Source organism: Quercus robur, chromosome 2, assembly GCF_932294415.1.
Source record: "Quercus robur chromosome 2, dhQueRobu3.1, whole genome shotgun sequence".
Lineage (NCBI taxonomy): Eukaryota > Viridiplantae > Streptophyta > Magnoliopsida > Fagales > Fagaceae > Quercus > Quercus robur.
In genome coordinates, this window is record NC_065535.1 from 46,714,054 (window position 1) to 46,730,566 (window position 16,513).

Genomic DNA, 16,513 nt, shown 5'->3' on the forward strand with positions numbered 1-16,513 from the left:
TTGTTTATTGCAAGAATACAATGTCCCCGTTCCATTTCTTCAACATGTTCTGAACTAAAACTCTCTTGCTAGGGTCATTCACCCTATAATAATCCAGGAAGTTTGATGGTCTTTAGAGGTATGTGATAACCTAACAGCTTTTTTCTGTTCACCCTTTAACATTCTTTCTAGAGCTCTCTGTAGTTATGAGCTGTAAAAGTACTTAGATTGTGGATATGAATTATTTCTTTCAAAAGCTTTCTTTCTTCCTGTGCACATGTTTGATAATAATTAATCAAGGAATTGAAAACTTTTTTGACACCTCTTTTCATTATCAAAGAAAAATAAAAAAAGTTATACTATTTCCTACTTGTGGGTCCAGCAACATCAGCTTGCCATTCCTTTTTAGAATGGAATGGGAGAAAATGGCTGTGTTTTATAGTAATTGATTTTTCTGTTCTCTTTTGTTTGTCTAGGATGAAGTTGCTTCATTTCCACTATATGTTGAGGCAATACGATTTGCTTTTCATGAGGAGACCATGGTCCGCACTGCGGTACGTGCTCTGACACTTAATGTTTATCATGGTGAGTTTCTTTTATTCTTTTTCTGATCAATTTTTTGTCTTCTTATCCCTCTATGTGGTTAGGTGTTAGGGGAAAAAGTTTAATATCTAATATGCTGGTTGTCATTTTTCAGTTGGAGATGATTGTGTAAATAGATATGTCACCAGTGCCCCTCATGCTGATTATTTTTCAAACTTGGTTATGTTTTTCCGGAAGCAGTGTATCAGTTTAAATGGATTGGTCTCTGATGCTCTGAAGTAAGAATATTAATAGTTTTTCTGATTATAACATTGAGCAGAATATGCTTAATTCCTAAAAAGCATCTTTTGGCTACTGAGACAGAAACCCTGGGTCCGACTCAATCTCTACAATTCTTGCTGCTGTAGATGAAATTGAGGACAATCTCTACTATTTTAGTGACGTTATTTCTGCTGGGATTCCTGATGTTGGAAAGTTAATAACAGATAACCTTTTGCAGCTTTTGATATTTCCATTGCTTCTTCCTTCTTTAAGGATAGAAGCTGTTAATGTAAGTAACTATTTGTCTTCACTATTCCTTTTTTTCCCCGCTTGTTTGTTTACACAGAGAGAGAGAGAGAGAGAGAGAGAGAGAGAGAGAGAGGTTGGCTATAATAAGTTTTTTAGCACACCTTTTTGTTGTATAAATGCATCTTATTCCTATTTAACATTGGTGGATTGTAAACCCAGGAAATACAAATTGGTGCTGTGGCTTCTCTATATTTAATCTGCTGCATCTTGCGAATTGTCAAAATCAAAGATTTAGCAAATACCATTGCTGCTGCTCTTTTCTTTCCGCTTGAGGCCTTCAGACAAATTTCTGAAGTTAAACTTAATGGATATATGCTTGGTCATGGTTCTATACATGATAGCCAACCTCAAGGAAGTGACAGTCTAACTGGTGTGGATGGCGCACGCTTGAGAGTTAACGTACCAAACTCATCTAGTTCTTCACATATTCATCCGGAAGTTGTAATTAGCCAAAGTGATAGTACTGGTTCCAATTTGGCTTTGAGGTAAAATATTCTTTTTCTCTTCTGATTTCTGTTATATGATGAATTTTGTGGGATAATTAGATACAATGTTTGTTAGGATTGTTTCTGGCGGACACTATTATTCAACAAGATTTCCTCTGAATATTGTAATAGACCAATTTCATAGTAATTCTGGTTACCTAAAAAGAATGAACATTATGCTTGCCTGCCAAATATTGCGTCTAGTTTTTCAATCTAGTATACTGAGATTTTTCTTTACTTGCATTTATGATTTTGAAGGTCATCCTCTCCACACTTTGTTTGATTGGTCTCGGTCATGGGGTTTTATACATTGAACTTCCATTTTTGAATTTCAACACTGCAAGTTTTTCAATTTTATTTGCTTGTAATTGATTAAGGTACTTAATGGCTGAAATTATGTGCAAAGATAGTACATGTAACGAGGAATGGAAATAAGAAGGAAATTAAAAAGTTTTTGTTCATGAGGCCTAGCTACCTCGAATAAGCCATATATTCTGGTTTTTTTTTTTCATTGTTCTCCTGTTCTATTCGTTATAGGGGTTCTATGTCTATTTTCATTGAATCAAAACTTTTGAGTTTACTTGTTATGTATTTATGAAAGAGGTCGGAATTCTTTATGCTCAATTTGTATAGGGAAGGAGAGTGCTAAGAGAGTTTTGTTTCATTTTGAGGAATTGATATCTAAGCAATCTTTGGGTCAGTTTGTGAGAACTTTTAGGGAGGGTGATAGAGTTCTTATTCTCTAGCTAGGGTCCAATGCCCATGGTACCTTTCTGTTGATCCCTGAATTAGCCAAAGGCAAACATAAGGGATCCATAGTAATACTAGAGGGGAGGATGGGTGGTGGAGGGAGAGGCTTTGGATTCCATATGAGGAAGACAATAGTCCTGGCTAGACAGAGTATTGTAGTCAATCAAAAGAGGGTTTCCAAAGCACTTGTGGTGGTGGTGGAGGAACCATGATAGACAACGATGGTGTAGTATATAAAGGAAAGGAGAAAATATCAGATTTTCAAAATTCGAATTGTATCACACTATCACTTCCAACGGAGAATTTGAAGGCAAGCTTGGAAATGAGAAGGCTCAATTTGGGGCAGCAGAAGTTACGTCTATCATTAATGGTATTGTGAGTAACGGAATCAAAGATACGCTGACTTTGGATATCTCTTTGCATGTAGAGCATAGGGATGAGGGGAGGTGGGGCATGCTTTTTTCTGTGGTTAGTGAGGTGGGTTCATCCATTCCTAAGCCCAGTGGAGGGAAGGAGGAATAAACTTATAAATCTGTGCTGTCTAAAGACAATGGGCCAAGGCCTAAATCATAGAGGTCAATTTGGGCCACAAGCTTTTGGGCATTTTCATAAGCCCAAAATGCAACGTTTTGCTCTAGTTAAAAGTGGCATTACCTCTCCCCAGTTTGATTTAGTTCCAGCCAAGCTGAGTGTCTCGGTTTCATCTGATACATCTTGTACCACTCTGATTCAACTTCAAATAAGCCGCGTGTCGACTTCCTTTGTTTCCTCCATTGTAGGCGACCTACCTCCAGTGTGTCTTTAGGCGAGTACAAGCATGCAGCCAGTCCAATCATTCGCTAGTGCAAATGTGGAAGAGGTAGTTGTTTTCAACCCATCTCTTCTTGAGACAACCATGAGGTCTAAAGAAGAGGCTGTCTAGGTAGTTCCACTGCAAAGTCCAGTGAGTTCAGAGCTTTTAGAGCCTATTTCCTTTGTTGGGTTACATAATCTTCATCCTACTATTAGGGATTTTGTTGAAGATCTGGAAAAAACTTGGGGTAATTCTAAAGATTGGGTGCTTGAGCTTTGTGATGGGAGGCAAATTATAATTCCACTTTCTCTATACTTGTCTCTTGAGACTCGGTCAGATTACTCAGTTTTGGAGGGAGAAGGTTGTCCCAGGTATGGATTCTATAACTAGTGATGGGCATATTATTAATTGGGCTGATGAGTGCGGTGATGTGTTGGATACTGTTTCTGTTGATATGGGATCAGAGTGTGAGATTTTGGACACTGATGAGGGGCTTTTGACTTGGGAATGGACTGGAGAGCCGTTAGCTGTGGTACCTTTGGCAGTGTAAAATCTAGTGGATCTTGTGAGTTCTCAAGTGGGGGTTAGAGGATGCAAGGAAAATATAGATAGCAATCTGTTATCACAATGGGTAACTAAAAGGATTAAAGCATTCAGAAAATTTGTGGGGACTTCTTCGGAGGGTCTTGAAGAGCAAGTAACGGGTTTGTTTTTAGCCTTGGCTAGGAGAAATTAAGTGATGCTTGTAGAAGGTTCTCATAAAAAAAAAATAAGAAGGGTCAAGGCAGGGCAGGAAGGTCACTAGGAATTAGAGAATTTGATGAGTTCCTGGACTGGTGAGAATGATTTTGCTAGGGGAAGTGTTAGTAGGGATCAGGTTGTTTTGATACATTAATGAACTTGAGAGTTATCTCATTGAACATTAGAGGGTTGAATGAGTAGGAAAAAAGGCTACGGGTTAGATACTTGATCAGGAATTGGAAAGCAGATATTGTTTGTCTCCAAGAAACCAAATTTGAGTTAATAACAAGAGGAGTCATTTGTAGTTTGTGGAGTGGTCAGCATGTGGATTGGGTATACTTAGGCTCTGTGGGTGCTTTTGGTGGGGTTTTAGTGATGTGGGATAGGAGGGCTGTGGACAAAGTGGAGGAAGCAATGGGACATTTTCCAGTTTCTTGTAAGTTCAAAAATGTGATAGATCATTTTACATGGGCATTTACTAGAGTTTATGGGCTTAATTCTGATAGAGATAGACGACTTTTATGAGAGGTGTTATTTGGGTTGCATTGGTGGAATGTTCCTTGGTGTGTAAGGTGATTTTAATGTGGTGTGATTTCCCTCTGAACTCTCTGGATCTATTTATTTTAATATGGCTATGCATCAGTTCTTTGACTTAGTTCTTTGACTTTATTACAGAACAAGTTCTATTTGATCTACCTTTGGATGGGGGGAATTTACTTGGACTAATTCTAGAGAGGTTGTTTCAAGGTCCAGGTTGGACATATTTCTTTTGTTAGCAGATTGGGAAGATAAGTTTCTATTTGTCAACGAAGGATATCTAGGTTGCTGTCAAATCATTTTTGATTCTTCTAGAGGGTGGTACTTTCCAAAGAGGTAGGAGGCCCTTTAGATTTGAGAACATGTGGCTAAAGGGTGAGGGTTTCATGGAAAGGGTATGTTCCTAGTGGGAGTCTTATCAATTCCAAGGAACTCCTAGTTACATTCTAGCAAACAAACTAAAGGCTTTGAAACTTGATTTGAAGAGATGGAATGTGGATGTTTTTGGCAATGTAGAAGAAAGGGGGAAAAAGTTGCAGAAGGATCTTAGTGAATTGGAGGCTGTTAAGGATAGTCATGATCTTATTGTTGAGGAAAAATAAGAAAAGCAAAGAATTCGAGGAGAGTTAGAAAAAATGACACTCTTGGAATAAATTTGTTGGAGGTAGAAATCTAGAGTTCTTTGTATTAAAGGAGATAGGAACACAAAATTCTTTCACCATGTTGCAAACTCTTATAGAAGATTTAATACCATTGATAGGCTTATGGTGGATGGGGAGTTGCCCTTAGATCATGGGACCATAGTGGAGTGCATTACTCATTTTTATAGGTAGCTTTTCTTGGAAAATGAGGTCCACAGACCTGTTTTGGATGATGTAGAGTTTTCTAGAATTTCAGAAGAAGATCCTATTTGGTTAGATAGACCTTTTGATGAGGATGAGGTGTTTGAGGTGATTAATAGTTTCGATCCAGATAAGTTGCCAAGTTCAGATGATTTCTCTCAATGGCTTTTTATTTTCTTTGTCTTGTTGGAGCATTTTGAAATCATATATTATGAATGTATTTCATATTTTTCATGTGCAAGCTGTGTTCGAAAAGAGTCTTAATGCCTTTTTTATCGCTTTTATTCCCAAGAAAACTGATGATGTGGACATGAAGGATTTCTGACCTATTAGTCTAGTGGGCGGGATGTACAAGTTTTTTTCTAAGGTGTTGGCTAATAATTTTTGAAGGGTGGTGCATGGTCTTATTTCTGATTCTTAGAATGCTTTTGTCAGAGGTATCAGATTTTGGATTCTGTTATAATTACATCTGAATGCATTGATACTAGGTTGAAGGCAGGGGTGTCTAGAGTATTGAGAAAGTTGGATATGGAGAAAACGTATGATCATGTGAATTGGACCTGCCTTATGTATTTGCTTCAGCGGTGTGATTTTTAAAAGAAATGGAGTTGGTGTATAATGCGTTGTATTTTAACTATTAAATTCTCCATTTTGATCAACGGTACCCGATCTGATTTTTTTGGGAGCTCTAGGGGAGTTTGTCATGGAGATCCTTTATCCCCATTTTTAGTTGATATTGTGATGGAGACTTAGGGTTGTAGGGAACTTCACTTCCTCTGAAATACTTGGGTCTTCTGTTGGGTGCTACTTTTAAAGAGAGGACAATTTGAAATCCAATTCTAGGGAAGATGGAGTGGAGATTGGCTAGATGGAAGAGGTTTTATTTATCTAACGGGGTAAGGTAACTCTTACTAAAAGTACCCTATTTAGTTTGCCTACCTATTTCCTTTCTCTTTTTCTTATTCCAGCAAAAGTGACTAATCATATGGAGAACGTACCCTCTCCCGTGTACTTGCTTGGCTTTTTTATTAATAAAGACATTAGTTATCAAAAAATTTTCTTAAGGAACTTTGTGTTCGTTTGCTTGTAATTGTTTAAGGTACTTTGTATTCATCATCGGGAACATGGAGTCCTTTTTCACCTTTAATAAAACTTCTATTACATAAAAATAAGATTTTGAAGGTCATCTTTATGTGAGGCAATGGTCAATTTGGAACTTTTTTTTTTGGGGACATCCAAAGGATCATCCAAGAGCATATAGATAATGTCATCAAGAAATGGGGGAATTTTGAGCAGTGGGTTCTTGAATTAAGAGATAGGAGGAGGGTTGTAGTTTTGATTCAAATCTCTTTGCCACTAGGAGATGCCGTTGATGGTTTTGATGAATCGAATAAGTTGGTGATGGTACCTGTGGTGTCATCGAAAAGGAAATAATATTAGGACATGTTGAAGGGGATGATGATGTCGTGGAGGATTGGGTTTCGGATGTCTGTTCCGAGGATGCTTTTCAGTCTATTGAGGGGTGTTTGTTGCCTTTTACTGTTAAACCACTGGCTTTCTCTAGGCCTATGGGTGTTAGGGATAATTGTGAAGGGCCAGCAGCTTTAGGTGTGGGGATATTAATGGGTAAGGACAATTACTCAGAGTGGTTCCAAAGTAAATTCAACGAGTTTGATGATTTTTTGGGGACATCTCTCAATGGTTTGGAAAAGCCAGCAATCGAGTTTTTGTTGGTTGAAGCTGAGTTACAGCCGAGGGCAACTGAGGAAAAAATTCAAAGAATAGTGAAGATTCTAGGGAGGAAAGGAATAAGGGAGTTGAGGGGTCTATTTACTTGTGTCAATTATGGTTCAACATCAGCAAGGTGCAGTGGTAATAGTAGGGAAAGGGCTTTGATTGTTTCTCAATGAATTTAAAGATTTTATCCTAGAATGTGAGAGGCTTGAATGAGAAGGAAGAGCGGCTTCAAATACGTAATTTATCATGTGCTTGGAGGGCTAATATCGTTTGTTTGCTGGAGATGAAATTGGAGTGGATCACAAGAAGACTTGTAAGAAGTATATGGAGTTGTTCTTATATAGATTGGTTATATCTGGGTTCAGAAGGTGCTTCTAGTGGAATTTTGCTCATGTGGGATCGAAGGGTGGTTGAAAAAGTAGAAGCGGTGGGGCATTTTTCGGTTTCATGCAGGTTTGAAAATGACATTGATCAGTTTCAGTGGACTTTCACAAGTATCTATGGTCCAAATCTGAACAGGAAGCGTCAATGTATGTGAGAGGAATTGGTAGGCCTAGATAGCTGGTGGAATTTGCCATGGTGTTTGGGAGGTGATTTTAATGTTATCCGTTTTCCATCAGAGAGGTTACAGGTGGAAATATTTACTCATTCCATGTATAACTTTTTGGACTTTATTTTGCTTCATGGTCTAATGGATACTCCTTTAGAGGAGGCCTTTACACATGGTCTAACTCTACCTTAGCATCTAGAGTAGATTGGTTTCTCTTCTCTCCTGTTTTGGCAGAGTATTTCACACATTTCTCCCAAAAAAGGCTACCTAGAGTGTTATTAGCTCACTTTCCTATTTTGCTGGAGGGTGGGAGTCATCAGAGAGGGCGAATCCCCTTTCATTTTTAGAATATGTAGCTGAAAGCGGAGAGGTTTTTGGACAAGGTAAAGTCATGGTGGGAGAATTACCATTTTCAAGGGGCTCCTCCTAGTTACATATTTGCCAAGAAGTTGACAAGTTTGAAATTGGATCTAAAAAAGTGGAATAAAATAGATTTTGGCAATGTCACAGCCAAGAAACAGTAGCTATGGAGTAAATTGAATGCCTTAGATGTTCAAGAGGGGACTCAACCTCTAATAGATGAGGAAAAATTGGAAAAAGCTAGCATTCGCTTTGAACTTAAGAAGACCACTTTGTTAGAAGAGATTAGATGGAGACAAAAGTCTAGAGTGTTGTACTTAAAGGAGGAGGACTCCAATACGAGGTTTTTTCACAGGATGGCCAACTCCAATAGAAGATATAACTATATTGAGAATCTTTTGTTTGTTGGGGTTTTGACTTCCAACCAAGATATGATCTCCGACTGTATTACGCAATTCTATATGAACTTATACTCTTAAGTAGCAAGTTCATCGGCCTTTCTTGAACGTGTTGGATTTCCCAAGGATTTCAGGGGAGAAAGTGGAATGGTTAGAGAGACCTTTTGAGGAAAATGAATTTTTTGAAGTCATCAAGGATTTTAATGGTGCAAAATTCAAGGACAAGACAATTTGGAACCCAGTTATGGAGAAGGTGGAAAGGAAATTAGAAAAAATTATATTTATCCAAGGGAGGTAGAGTCACTTTAATTAAAAGCACTCTCAAATTTACCTACTTATTTTCTTTCTTTATTTCCTATTCCTGCTTTAGTGGCTAATTGAATTGCAAGATTTTAGTGGAACTTTTTATGGGGTGGCCCAGGGGATGAACCCAAATTTCATCTTGTTAAATGGGCTACTATTCGTGCTCCACTTTCTTCAGGTGGTTTAGGGATTCGGAATTTGAGACTTTAATGTGGCTTTGTTAGGGAAGTGGTTGTGGAGATTTGGGCAAGAAAGGGATGCCTTATGGTGTCAAGTGATAGAGGTGAAGAATGGTTGTGAATGGTGTGGTTGGTGTTCTAGCTCAATCTCTGGTCCCTATGGAGTTAGTTTGTGGAAAAATATTAGATGGGGGTGGTCCTCTTTGTCTCGGTTTATCTTGTATGAAATTGGAGATGGGTCAAAAGTGCAGTTCTGGCTAAACTGGTGGTGTGGAATGACTATTCTTGCTGAATGCTATCCTGAATTATTTAGGATTTGTCGAAACAAGAAGGCAAGTGTGGCTGATCTAATGTGTTACACCAATGGAGTTCTTCATTGGGATATACATTTCTTTAGGGACGTGCATAATCGGGAATTGGAAGCCTTTTGGAGTTTTATGGATACCATTTATGGCACTCCTATACAGTGATTGGGGGGATAAGAGGTGCTGGCTACCTAATAAGAGTAAGGGTTTTATGGTTAGTGCTAATTACTATCTTCTAGCTAGCCATAATGATCAATTTTCCCCCTGGAAGAGCATTTGGAAGCAGAAAATTCCTTTTATAGTGGCTTTCTTTGTATGAACTGTTGCCTTGGGAAATGTCTGACAATTGACAATTTAAAGAAAAGAAAGGTATGTATTTTGGATTGGTGTTGTATGTGTAAGTGTAATAATGAAACTGTTGACCATCTCTTCCTTTATTGTCTGGTTGCTATGGATCTGTGGGCTATGGTTTTTGGTTTATTTGGAGTATGTTGGGTTATGCCAAAGTCTGTTGTTGAGCTTCTTGCTTTTTGGCAAGGTCGATTTGGGCACCATCGTAATGGATATATATGGATCATTGTTCTTCATTGTTTGATATGGTGTCTTTGAAATGAAAGAAATAGTAGGTGCTTTGAAGATAGTGAGCATTCTATGCTTGATTTCAAATTATTCCCTTTTTGGACTGGTTGTCAGTGTGGAGAAACCAACCCTTTTCTTCAATTTTGGATTTACTTGATTTATGTAATTTTTTTATTTGATCTGTACACCTCTGTATACTCCCTATGTACTTGGGTGTCTCTTTTTTTATATCAATAAATCTTTATTACTTTTCAAAAAAATATATTTCTTTTCATGTAAAGCAATGCCACCTCCTCGCTTTGTAAGAACAAGGTGGAGGGTGAAGGGCTATAAATGAACTAAGCCGATCATAAAAAACTCGGGCTTGACTTAATAAAAAGTTTGTTTATGTTTGTTTGTTTATAAACAAACAAAGCTTGAGCATTATTTTAGGCTTGTTTAATAAACAAGCTGAGCCCAAGAAAAAAAATGTTCATGAACAGGCTTGTGAACATTAGGGCTTGATAAAAAAAACAAGTAGAGTCTGGGCTCATTTTTGGGCTAGGTAATAAGCTTGATATGAGCGTGACAAATAATCCCATATAGTACGTAGACTTTAATTAATTGGGAGTTGGAATCACTTGCCCAACCCAAATAGGCTTGATAATGTTCTTTTGTTGGATCTCAAGCTCAAAAGCTTGACATTGAGCTTGAGTTTAAGCTTGATATTGAGTTTGAGCTTGGCTTGACTAATGAATCAAGCTGAGCCAAGCCAAGCCAAGCTCAAGTTTTTAGAGTTTTTGATGAGCTCGAGCTTGAAAATTATTGTAGGCTTAGTTCAAGCTCGAACAATTTACTTTTGTTGTCAAGTCAAGCTTAAACATTTGTTACTCAGCAAAGCTCGGGTCATTCATAGCCTTGGGTGAGGTCATGGGTTTAAGACCCACTTTGTGCTTGTGTAACTTACCTATTGATTAAAAAAGATGGGGCATGGGCAATGTTGGCTTCTCTTAGCTTTGCCTCTACCTTACTACGACTTATTTACATTTCTCTCAGTTATGACTAGAATTATTATTTTCAGTCTACTTGCTTTCTTGTTTCTATCATTGGTAAGTTTTTTAGAGACCCTCATCTCATTTTGCATTTTATTTTGTATTCTTTTCATTATGATAGTGGTGATATGTGTAGGGAGGCTTTACTTTCTTTCCTGACAAGTGGGGATGATGTACTGGTATTGGGTTCTTTAGGTGTGCTGGCCACCTTGCTGCAAACAAAAGGTTATCTTGCTGACATTTGGCTTACTTCACCACTGCTTCTATTTCTGTTTACTTACTGAGTATTTCCTCCTGTAGAATTGGATGAATCAATGCTAGATGCTCTTGGAATTCTTCCTCAGCGCAAACAGCATAAGAAACTCTTACTGGTATCTAAGTTCTATAAAAAATTGAAATAGAAAAAACTCTCATTAGTATATTGTTGTCGTGAAATTAAATCCTTTAATTTTTGGAATTTGTTTTATTTCATAAGAAGATTGTGTTATACCTTTATCTTTGTGAATTAGATATTATTTTGTGTTTGTATGCTGCAAAGCTCTAAATTTGAATTTGAGATACTGCTTGAATTCTGTTTCTCACTTGGACCCTACACATACCATAACCTTTGTTACTAATATTCAAGTACTTTCATGAACACTCGTGATGTGGTGTTCTATGAATAACTTTGTGAGGATACTGTTTGGGGGGGGGGGGGGGGGAAGGGTGATGACTTGCTACTTGAAGAAACAGACAGAAGAAAGGGAGAAAAAAAGGGCCCCCCCAGGGGGGGGATGTGAAAAGATGAAAGAAGCCAAAAGAGTTTAGAGATTTATAGGATAAAAAAAAATTCTTTTTATTTTTGGACAACTGGGGAATATGCAAACCTTGTTAATACCTTTTTTTTTGGAGATGTATGCTTTATCCCATTCAAAGCTTTATTAGTGAGCTCCCTAAAAAGAGAGTACCATGAAGAATGCCTGTAAAGACCAATCCATTTATTGACTTTGTGTGGCATTAGTGCTGTAATTATCTGACAAACAGCAGAATGGGTTGCTAAGTCAGCCCCTGTAATCAAGACTGATGAACTGATGTTGTCACTTTTATCACAACAGCACTACAACTAAAGCTTTGCTCCTTTAACATGAAATTTTGACTGTCTTCAACTAAATGAAGTTGAAAGAACAACCAAAAATAATAAAAAGAGCAATAGCTGAAAGGTTACAAGAGAGGAAAGATAAAGAAGCATAACACATTGTATGCCAGAAGCATTTGAGGCCAAAATTGGGAATTAACCCTGTTTGCCAAACAAGCAATATAATTAGTAGGTACTGTTTTGAAACTATATTTTTTACTAACATCTTGAGTTTCTAAAACTCGATTTAGGGGTTATAAATTGAGTCTCAAAGACTCGATTTCAGTGTTCCGATTACATCTGATTTGGCGTATTTTTCACATGGCGTTCACTTGGAAATTGAGTCTTTAAGACTTGATTTATAAGCCAAAAAAAATTTAAGTCTAAGTCTGTACGCGTCATTCCCAGAAATACCGAAAAAAAAATTTAAGAAATCACCACCAACCAGTCAAAAGACAACCATCAAAACCACCACCAGCCACCACCAAAGATTCAAAAAACCACCACCAACTTCCAAAAAAACAACTACCAACCACCCAAAAAACAACCACCAACAACCCAAAAATGCATATTAGAAAGGCAAAAATACCCACAAAACCAGATCAAAAACCTGAAAAGAAAACCCAAGAACAAAGAATCTAATCTAAAAATCCAACAACCTAGCAAATCTAGCGGTGGCAAGATCAAAACAGTCACTAATAAGATCAGAGCAGCCAACAAAAACCCAAGCCGCCGCTCAACATCTAGATCCCAATGGATTTTGTGAGAGAGACGAGAGGAAGGAGGAGGTGGCGTCGCTGGTGGGTGGCGCCGCTAGTGGGTGGCGCTAGTCTGTGGGTGGCACCGGTGGGTTTTGGGAGAGATGGAATGGTGGGTGAGAGAAGGAATGGTTGGTGGTGATTTCTTAAATTTTTTTTGGGTATTTTGGGGAATGGCGTGTACAGACTTAGACTAAAATTTTTTTTGGCTTATAAATGAAGTCTTAGAGACTCGATTTCCAAGTGGACACCATGTGGAAAATTCGCCAAATCAGATGTGATCAGAACACTTAAATCTAGTCTTTGAGACTCGATTTATAACTCCTAAATCGAGTTTTAGAAACTCGAAATGTTAGTAAAAAATATAGTTTCAAAATAGTGCCTACTAACTTCATAGTTGGGAAATTGGGGTTAATGGCCAATTTTGGCCAGCATTTGACTTTCATTATCTGAAGGTCTTGTAGCATCTCCCAACAAAGGGGCATTTCACCACAAATGGGCATATGATATATAAGAGGCATCTGACCTGTCACAAGCACTGAACTACAGCACTTTAGATGCAAAATTTAAGGAGGTTACCTCTTGCTGGAATGTACTAAAAGGTCAAGTAAGCAAGCAGCTGGAAGGTACTGACAAAGGACATTGAGGGGGTGAATGTAGTATGAAGCATCACTAAGGAGTTGTTCACTTAACCCTCATGGAGGCTACTGGCTCAGCACCTGAAGATGAAATACTACAATTTCATTTCTCTTAACTGGAATACAGAAATACTCCCATATGCTTCAAATTCCCTATGAGGTTTTCTGAGGAGTTGAAGCTGCCAAGTCTGTACTAACAGTAAGATTAGTCTAGATTTCTGAGGGTCTCTTTGTTTCCATACTAAGAGTAACCTGCCTCATAATTGGGAGGCACCTCATATTTGGACGCCATGATTTATGCTAATGTATTACACTGAATGGATGACAAAAGACCATAAAAAGAGATGAAAATTTAAACCCACTAGCCAAATAGGGTTTATCTTTAAGGGATCATATATGAATTACGAGGACTGATTTTATCCTGCTTTAGTACTTGGGAAAATTAGGGCACTTCAATCAACTTTTTCAAATACTGATATGTAAGCATTGAAGTTTGCTGCAGATTTGGAACTTGGGACTTTTAAAATGGAAAAACTTTTTAAGGAAGTTTGAAGTCTCCCGAAATTACAGAGAGGACCCCCTGGATTATATTCCCTTTACATTCCCCCTTTTTTTTTTTTCTCTAGATAATAGACTCTAGATGTGTGTCTCTACTGATGAGAAGTAATTCCCATTATGTAACAGTGTAAATTTCAGTTATAATTTGCAAAAGTAAATTTGTTTCTGATTATCTAGACTGGAAACATAAATTTGTAATGTATGTTTTCCTATAATCTAGATTGGACTTGATGCATTCTTACCTTACGTGTTTCCAACTTTTAATCATTGTTAGATGAATAGGAATTCCTGTTGTTGAAATTGTTTTCAAAATGAAACAGGTTAAAAGATTTTAGGTAGTGCTATGTAGCAGTAATTCAAATAGTGTTTGGTTTTGTTTGTTATTATACTACCTTTTTAACTTACGCCAAAAAAAAAAAAAAAAAAATCAGTTTCCTAGTTGGTTGCGAGTTCATATAAAGAATTAGGAATGTTTGAAAATTTTTTTTAATTAGATATATTCATTTTTGAAATGTAAGTTTTCCTGGAAGATTACTCCGATACTTGTCTGTCAGTTCCATGTAGACTCTCTGTTTTTATGCTGCTGTCAAGAAGTTTGGGTTATGCACGGATCAACGACTCTGAAAATTTGTACTTATATATTTTCACTTATGTTATGTTCTTGTTCTTTTAATCTTATATTTCTTTCCTATTCGATATTTATTTCCCCTTCCTAGTGAATTAGTGGTCATCTATTGTGTAGTTATAAATTAATAACGAAATGTCAGCTATCAGATGATGATAATATGATATTCACAAGTCCTATTATCAACTGAATGGTAGCAATTTTCTTGTTTATAAGCTTTAGAAAAAGATTATCATGTTCATTTCTGGATTAATTGAAATATCATGCTTTCTTTGTCCTATTCCTGTAGCAAGCTTTAGTTGGTGAGGACGCAGGTGAAGAGCAACTGTTTTCGTCTGAAGGTATCTGTTGTGAGCTTGATAGTTATCTACAAAAGCTTAAGGTAATGGCAAAATTTCTCTCTCTCTCTCTCTCTCTCTCTCTCTCGGTCTCCCCAACCATCCTTAAAAAGTCCTTTTACCATGTTGGGGAACTTCTATCGATTTTGATTACTAAGGAAATCCTAAGCATAGAAGGAAAGCGCCTTTTAAAGTAGATGTATAAATATATAGATAAAGTTATAATAGAAGGGAAATCAGACTTAAGGCTGAGCTTGAATTCTACAAATCTTTAAGAAAAATGCCTTTTTTTTTTTTTTTTTTTTTTTTTTTTTTTTTTTTTTTTTCGCTTTTGCTTTTTTCTTGGATGGATAGTATGAGGAGAAGCTTTATCTACTTTGTCATCTCTCACTCCTCCCCCACACCCCTCCCCCCCCCCCCCCCCCCCCTGGCGGGCATATTTTTAACATAAACAATCCTTTCTTGCTAGATTGTGAGAAGAGAAATCCAACTGGAAATAAAACTACTGAAGTGTGCATGGAATTGTAACAATTATTCTACTATTTTCTTTGATAATTCTTAGATTGATGATTGTGGGGTGCATAATATTGATTGATGAAGTCATCATATCTTTAGATTGGAAAAAAACTTCTGGATGGTTGTTCAAGATTAAAGATTTAGAACTTCAATTATTTCATTGCATCTTGATATTGTTGTTAGGCAAGTTTTTAGCTAGTTGCAAGTGTCCTTATTGCTTATGTTTTTCTCTGCTTGATTAGTTGGTTAATCCTTTTCTTTTATTCTATATTTAATAGGAGCAGTATGGAGTTTTGTATTCTTTTCCGGAAGAGGGAGCAAGCCCTCGTGCACATAGATTTCAGGTACTTTTTATATTTAGCATTGACTTTGTATATTTTGTATTTAATTTTTATTTTTATCAATGACAATATATTTCAGGTTAAGAGTACTCTTTTTTTGGGCAATTGTTAACTTAATTTTTCATAAAATTAGAGTAGTGAAATCTACCTAGGAAAACATAACAGGAATCAGAAATTAGAATACCTCACATATATCTTATGGCTCAAATACCACTTGATTAAGTTGGTAGGGTTTCTGAAGTTGTATCTTTCAAAATTACTTTTGAAGTTATATACAACTTTCAAAAGGACGAAGACATACTCTCATCAAAAGTACCCTCTAATTACCTAATTATTTTCTTCTTTATACTATGCTGGTGAGTGCAGATGACAAATTTGAGAAATTAGACTTGGATTTTCTTTGGGAAGGAATTAGGGTGAAGAGGATTCACTTGGTTGATTGGAAGTTAGCTTGCTCACTCCTAAGCATAAGAGGATTGGTATAAAAAAGCTATGTACTTTCAAGCATGTGTTGGTGGGTAAATGGTTGTAAATTTCTAAGGAGGATGATCATTTTGCAAATAATTAGAGATAATGAAATATGGGGGCGAGGGTAGCTAGCCTTTGAGTTCGGTTCACAATTTATATCGAGTGAGCATTTTGAAGGCAACTAGAGTTGTTGAGTGGGATTTTCTCTAAGATTTTTTTGGATCCCTAGTTGGTTTTAGCTCATGGGGATCCAGATAGGGTGACCCATTGATGGTGGAAAATGGTGAAAAGGAACGCTAATTTGGTTAGAGAAAAGAAAGAATGAACTAGCTATTCAAGATAGACGCTCTTGGAATGATACCTCATAGGTAGAAATATTTTGGATTCAAATTCAACCTATGAGATTTCTTGGATTCAAATTCAACTAGTTTCAATGAGGGCAACCTTGCTTATTTATAGTTACATAAGCAAGTTG

At 37.0% G+C, this 16,513-nt stretch overlaps 1 protein-coding gene across 1 annotated transcript in view; it reads left to right on the forward strand.

Annotated features, from left to right (window-relative positions):
• Nucleotides 1-16,513, forward strand: part of LOC126713793 (protein TRANSPARENT TESTA 9) — a 58,279-nt gene that overhangs the window by 5,635 nt on the left and 36,131 nt on the right. Inside the window, exons 7-14 of the mRNA XM_050413659.1 lie at nucleotides 456-564; nucleotides 677-800; nucleotides 886-1,072; nucleotides 1,252-1,577; nucleotides 10,819-10,907; nucleotides 10,983-11,053; nucleotides 14,665-14,757; nucleotides 15,508-15,573. Of these exons, the coding sequence (XP_050269616.1) occupies nucleotides 456-564; nucleotides 677-800; nucleotides 886-1,072; nucleotides 1,252-1,577; nucleotides 10,819-10,907; nucleotides 10,983-11,053; nucleotides 14,665-14,757; nucleotides 15,508-15,573 (1,065 nt within the window). The remainder of the gene's footprint in view (nucleotides 1-455; nucleotides 565-676; nucleotides 801-885; nucleotides 1,073-1,251; nucleotides 1,578-10,818; nucleotides 10,908-10,982; nucleotides 11,054-14,664; nucleotides 14,758-15,507; nucleotides 15,574-16,513) is intronic.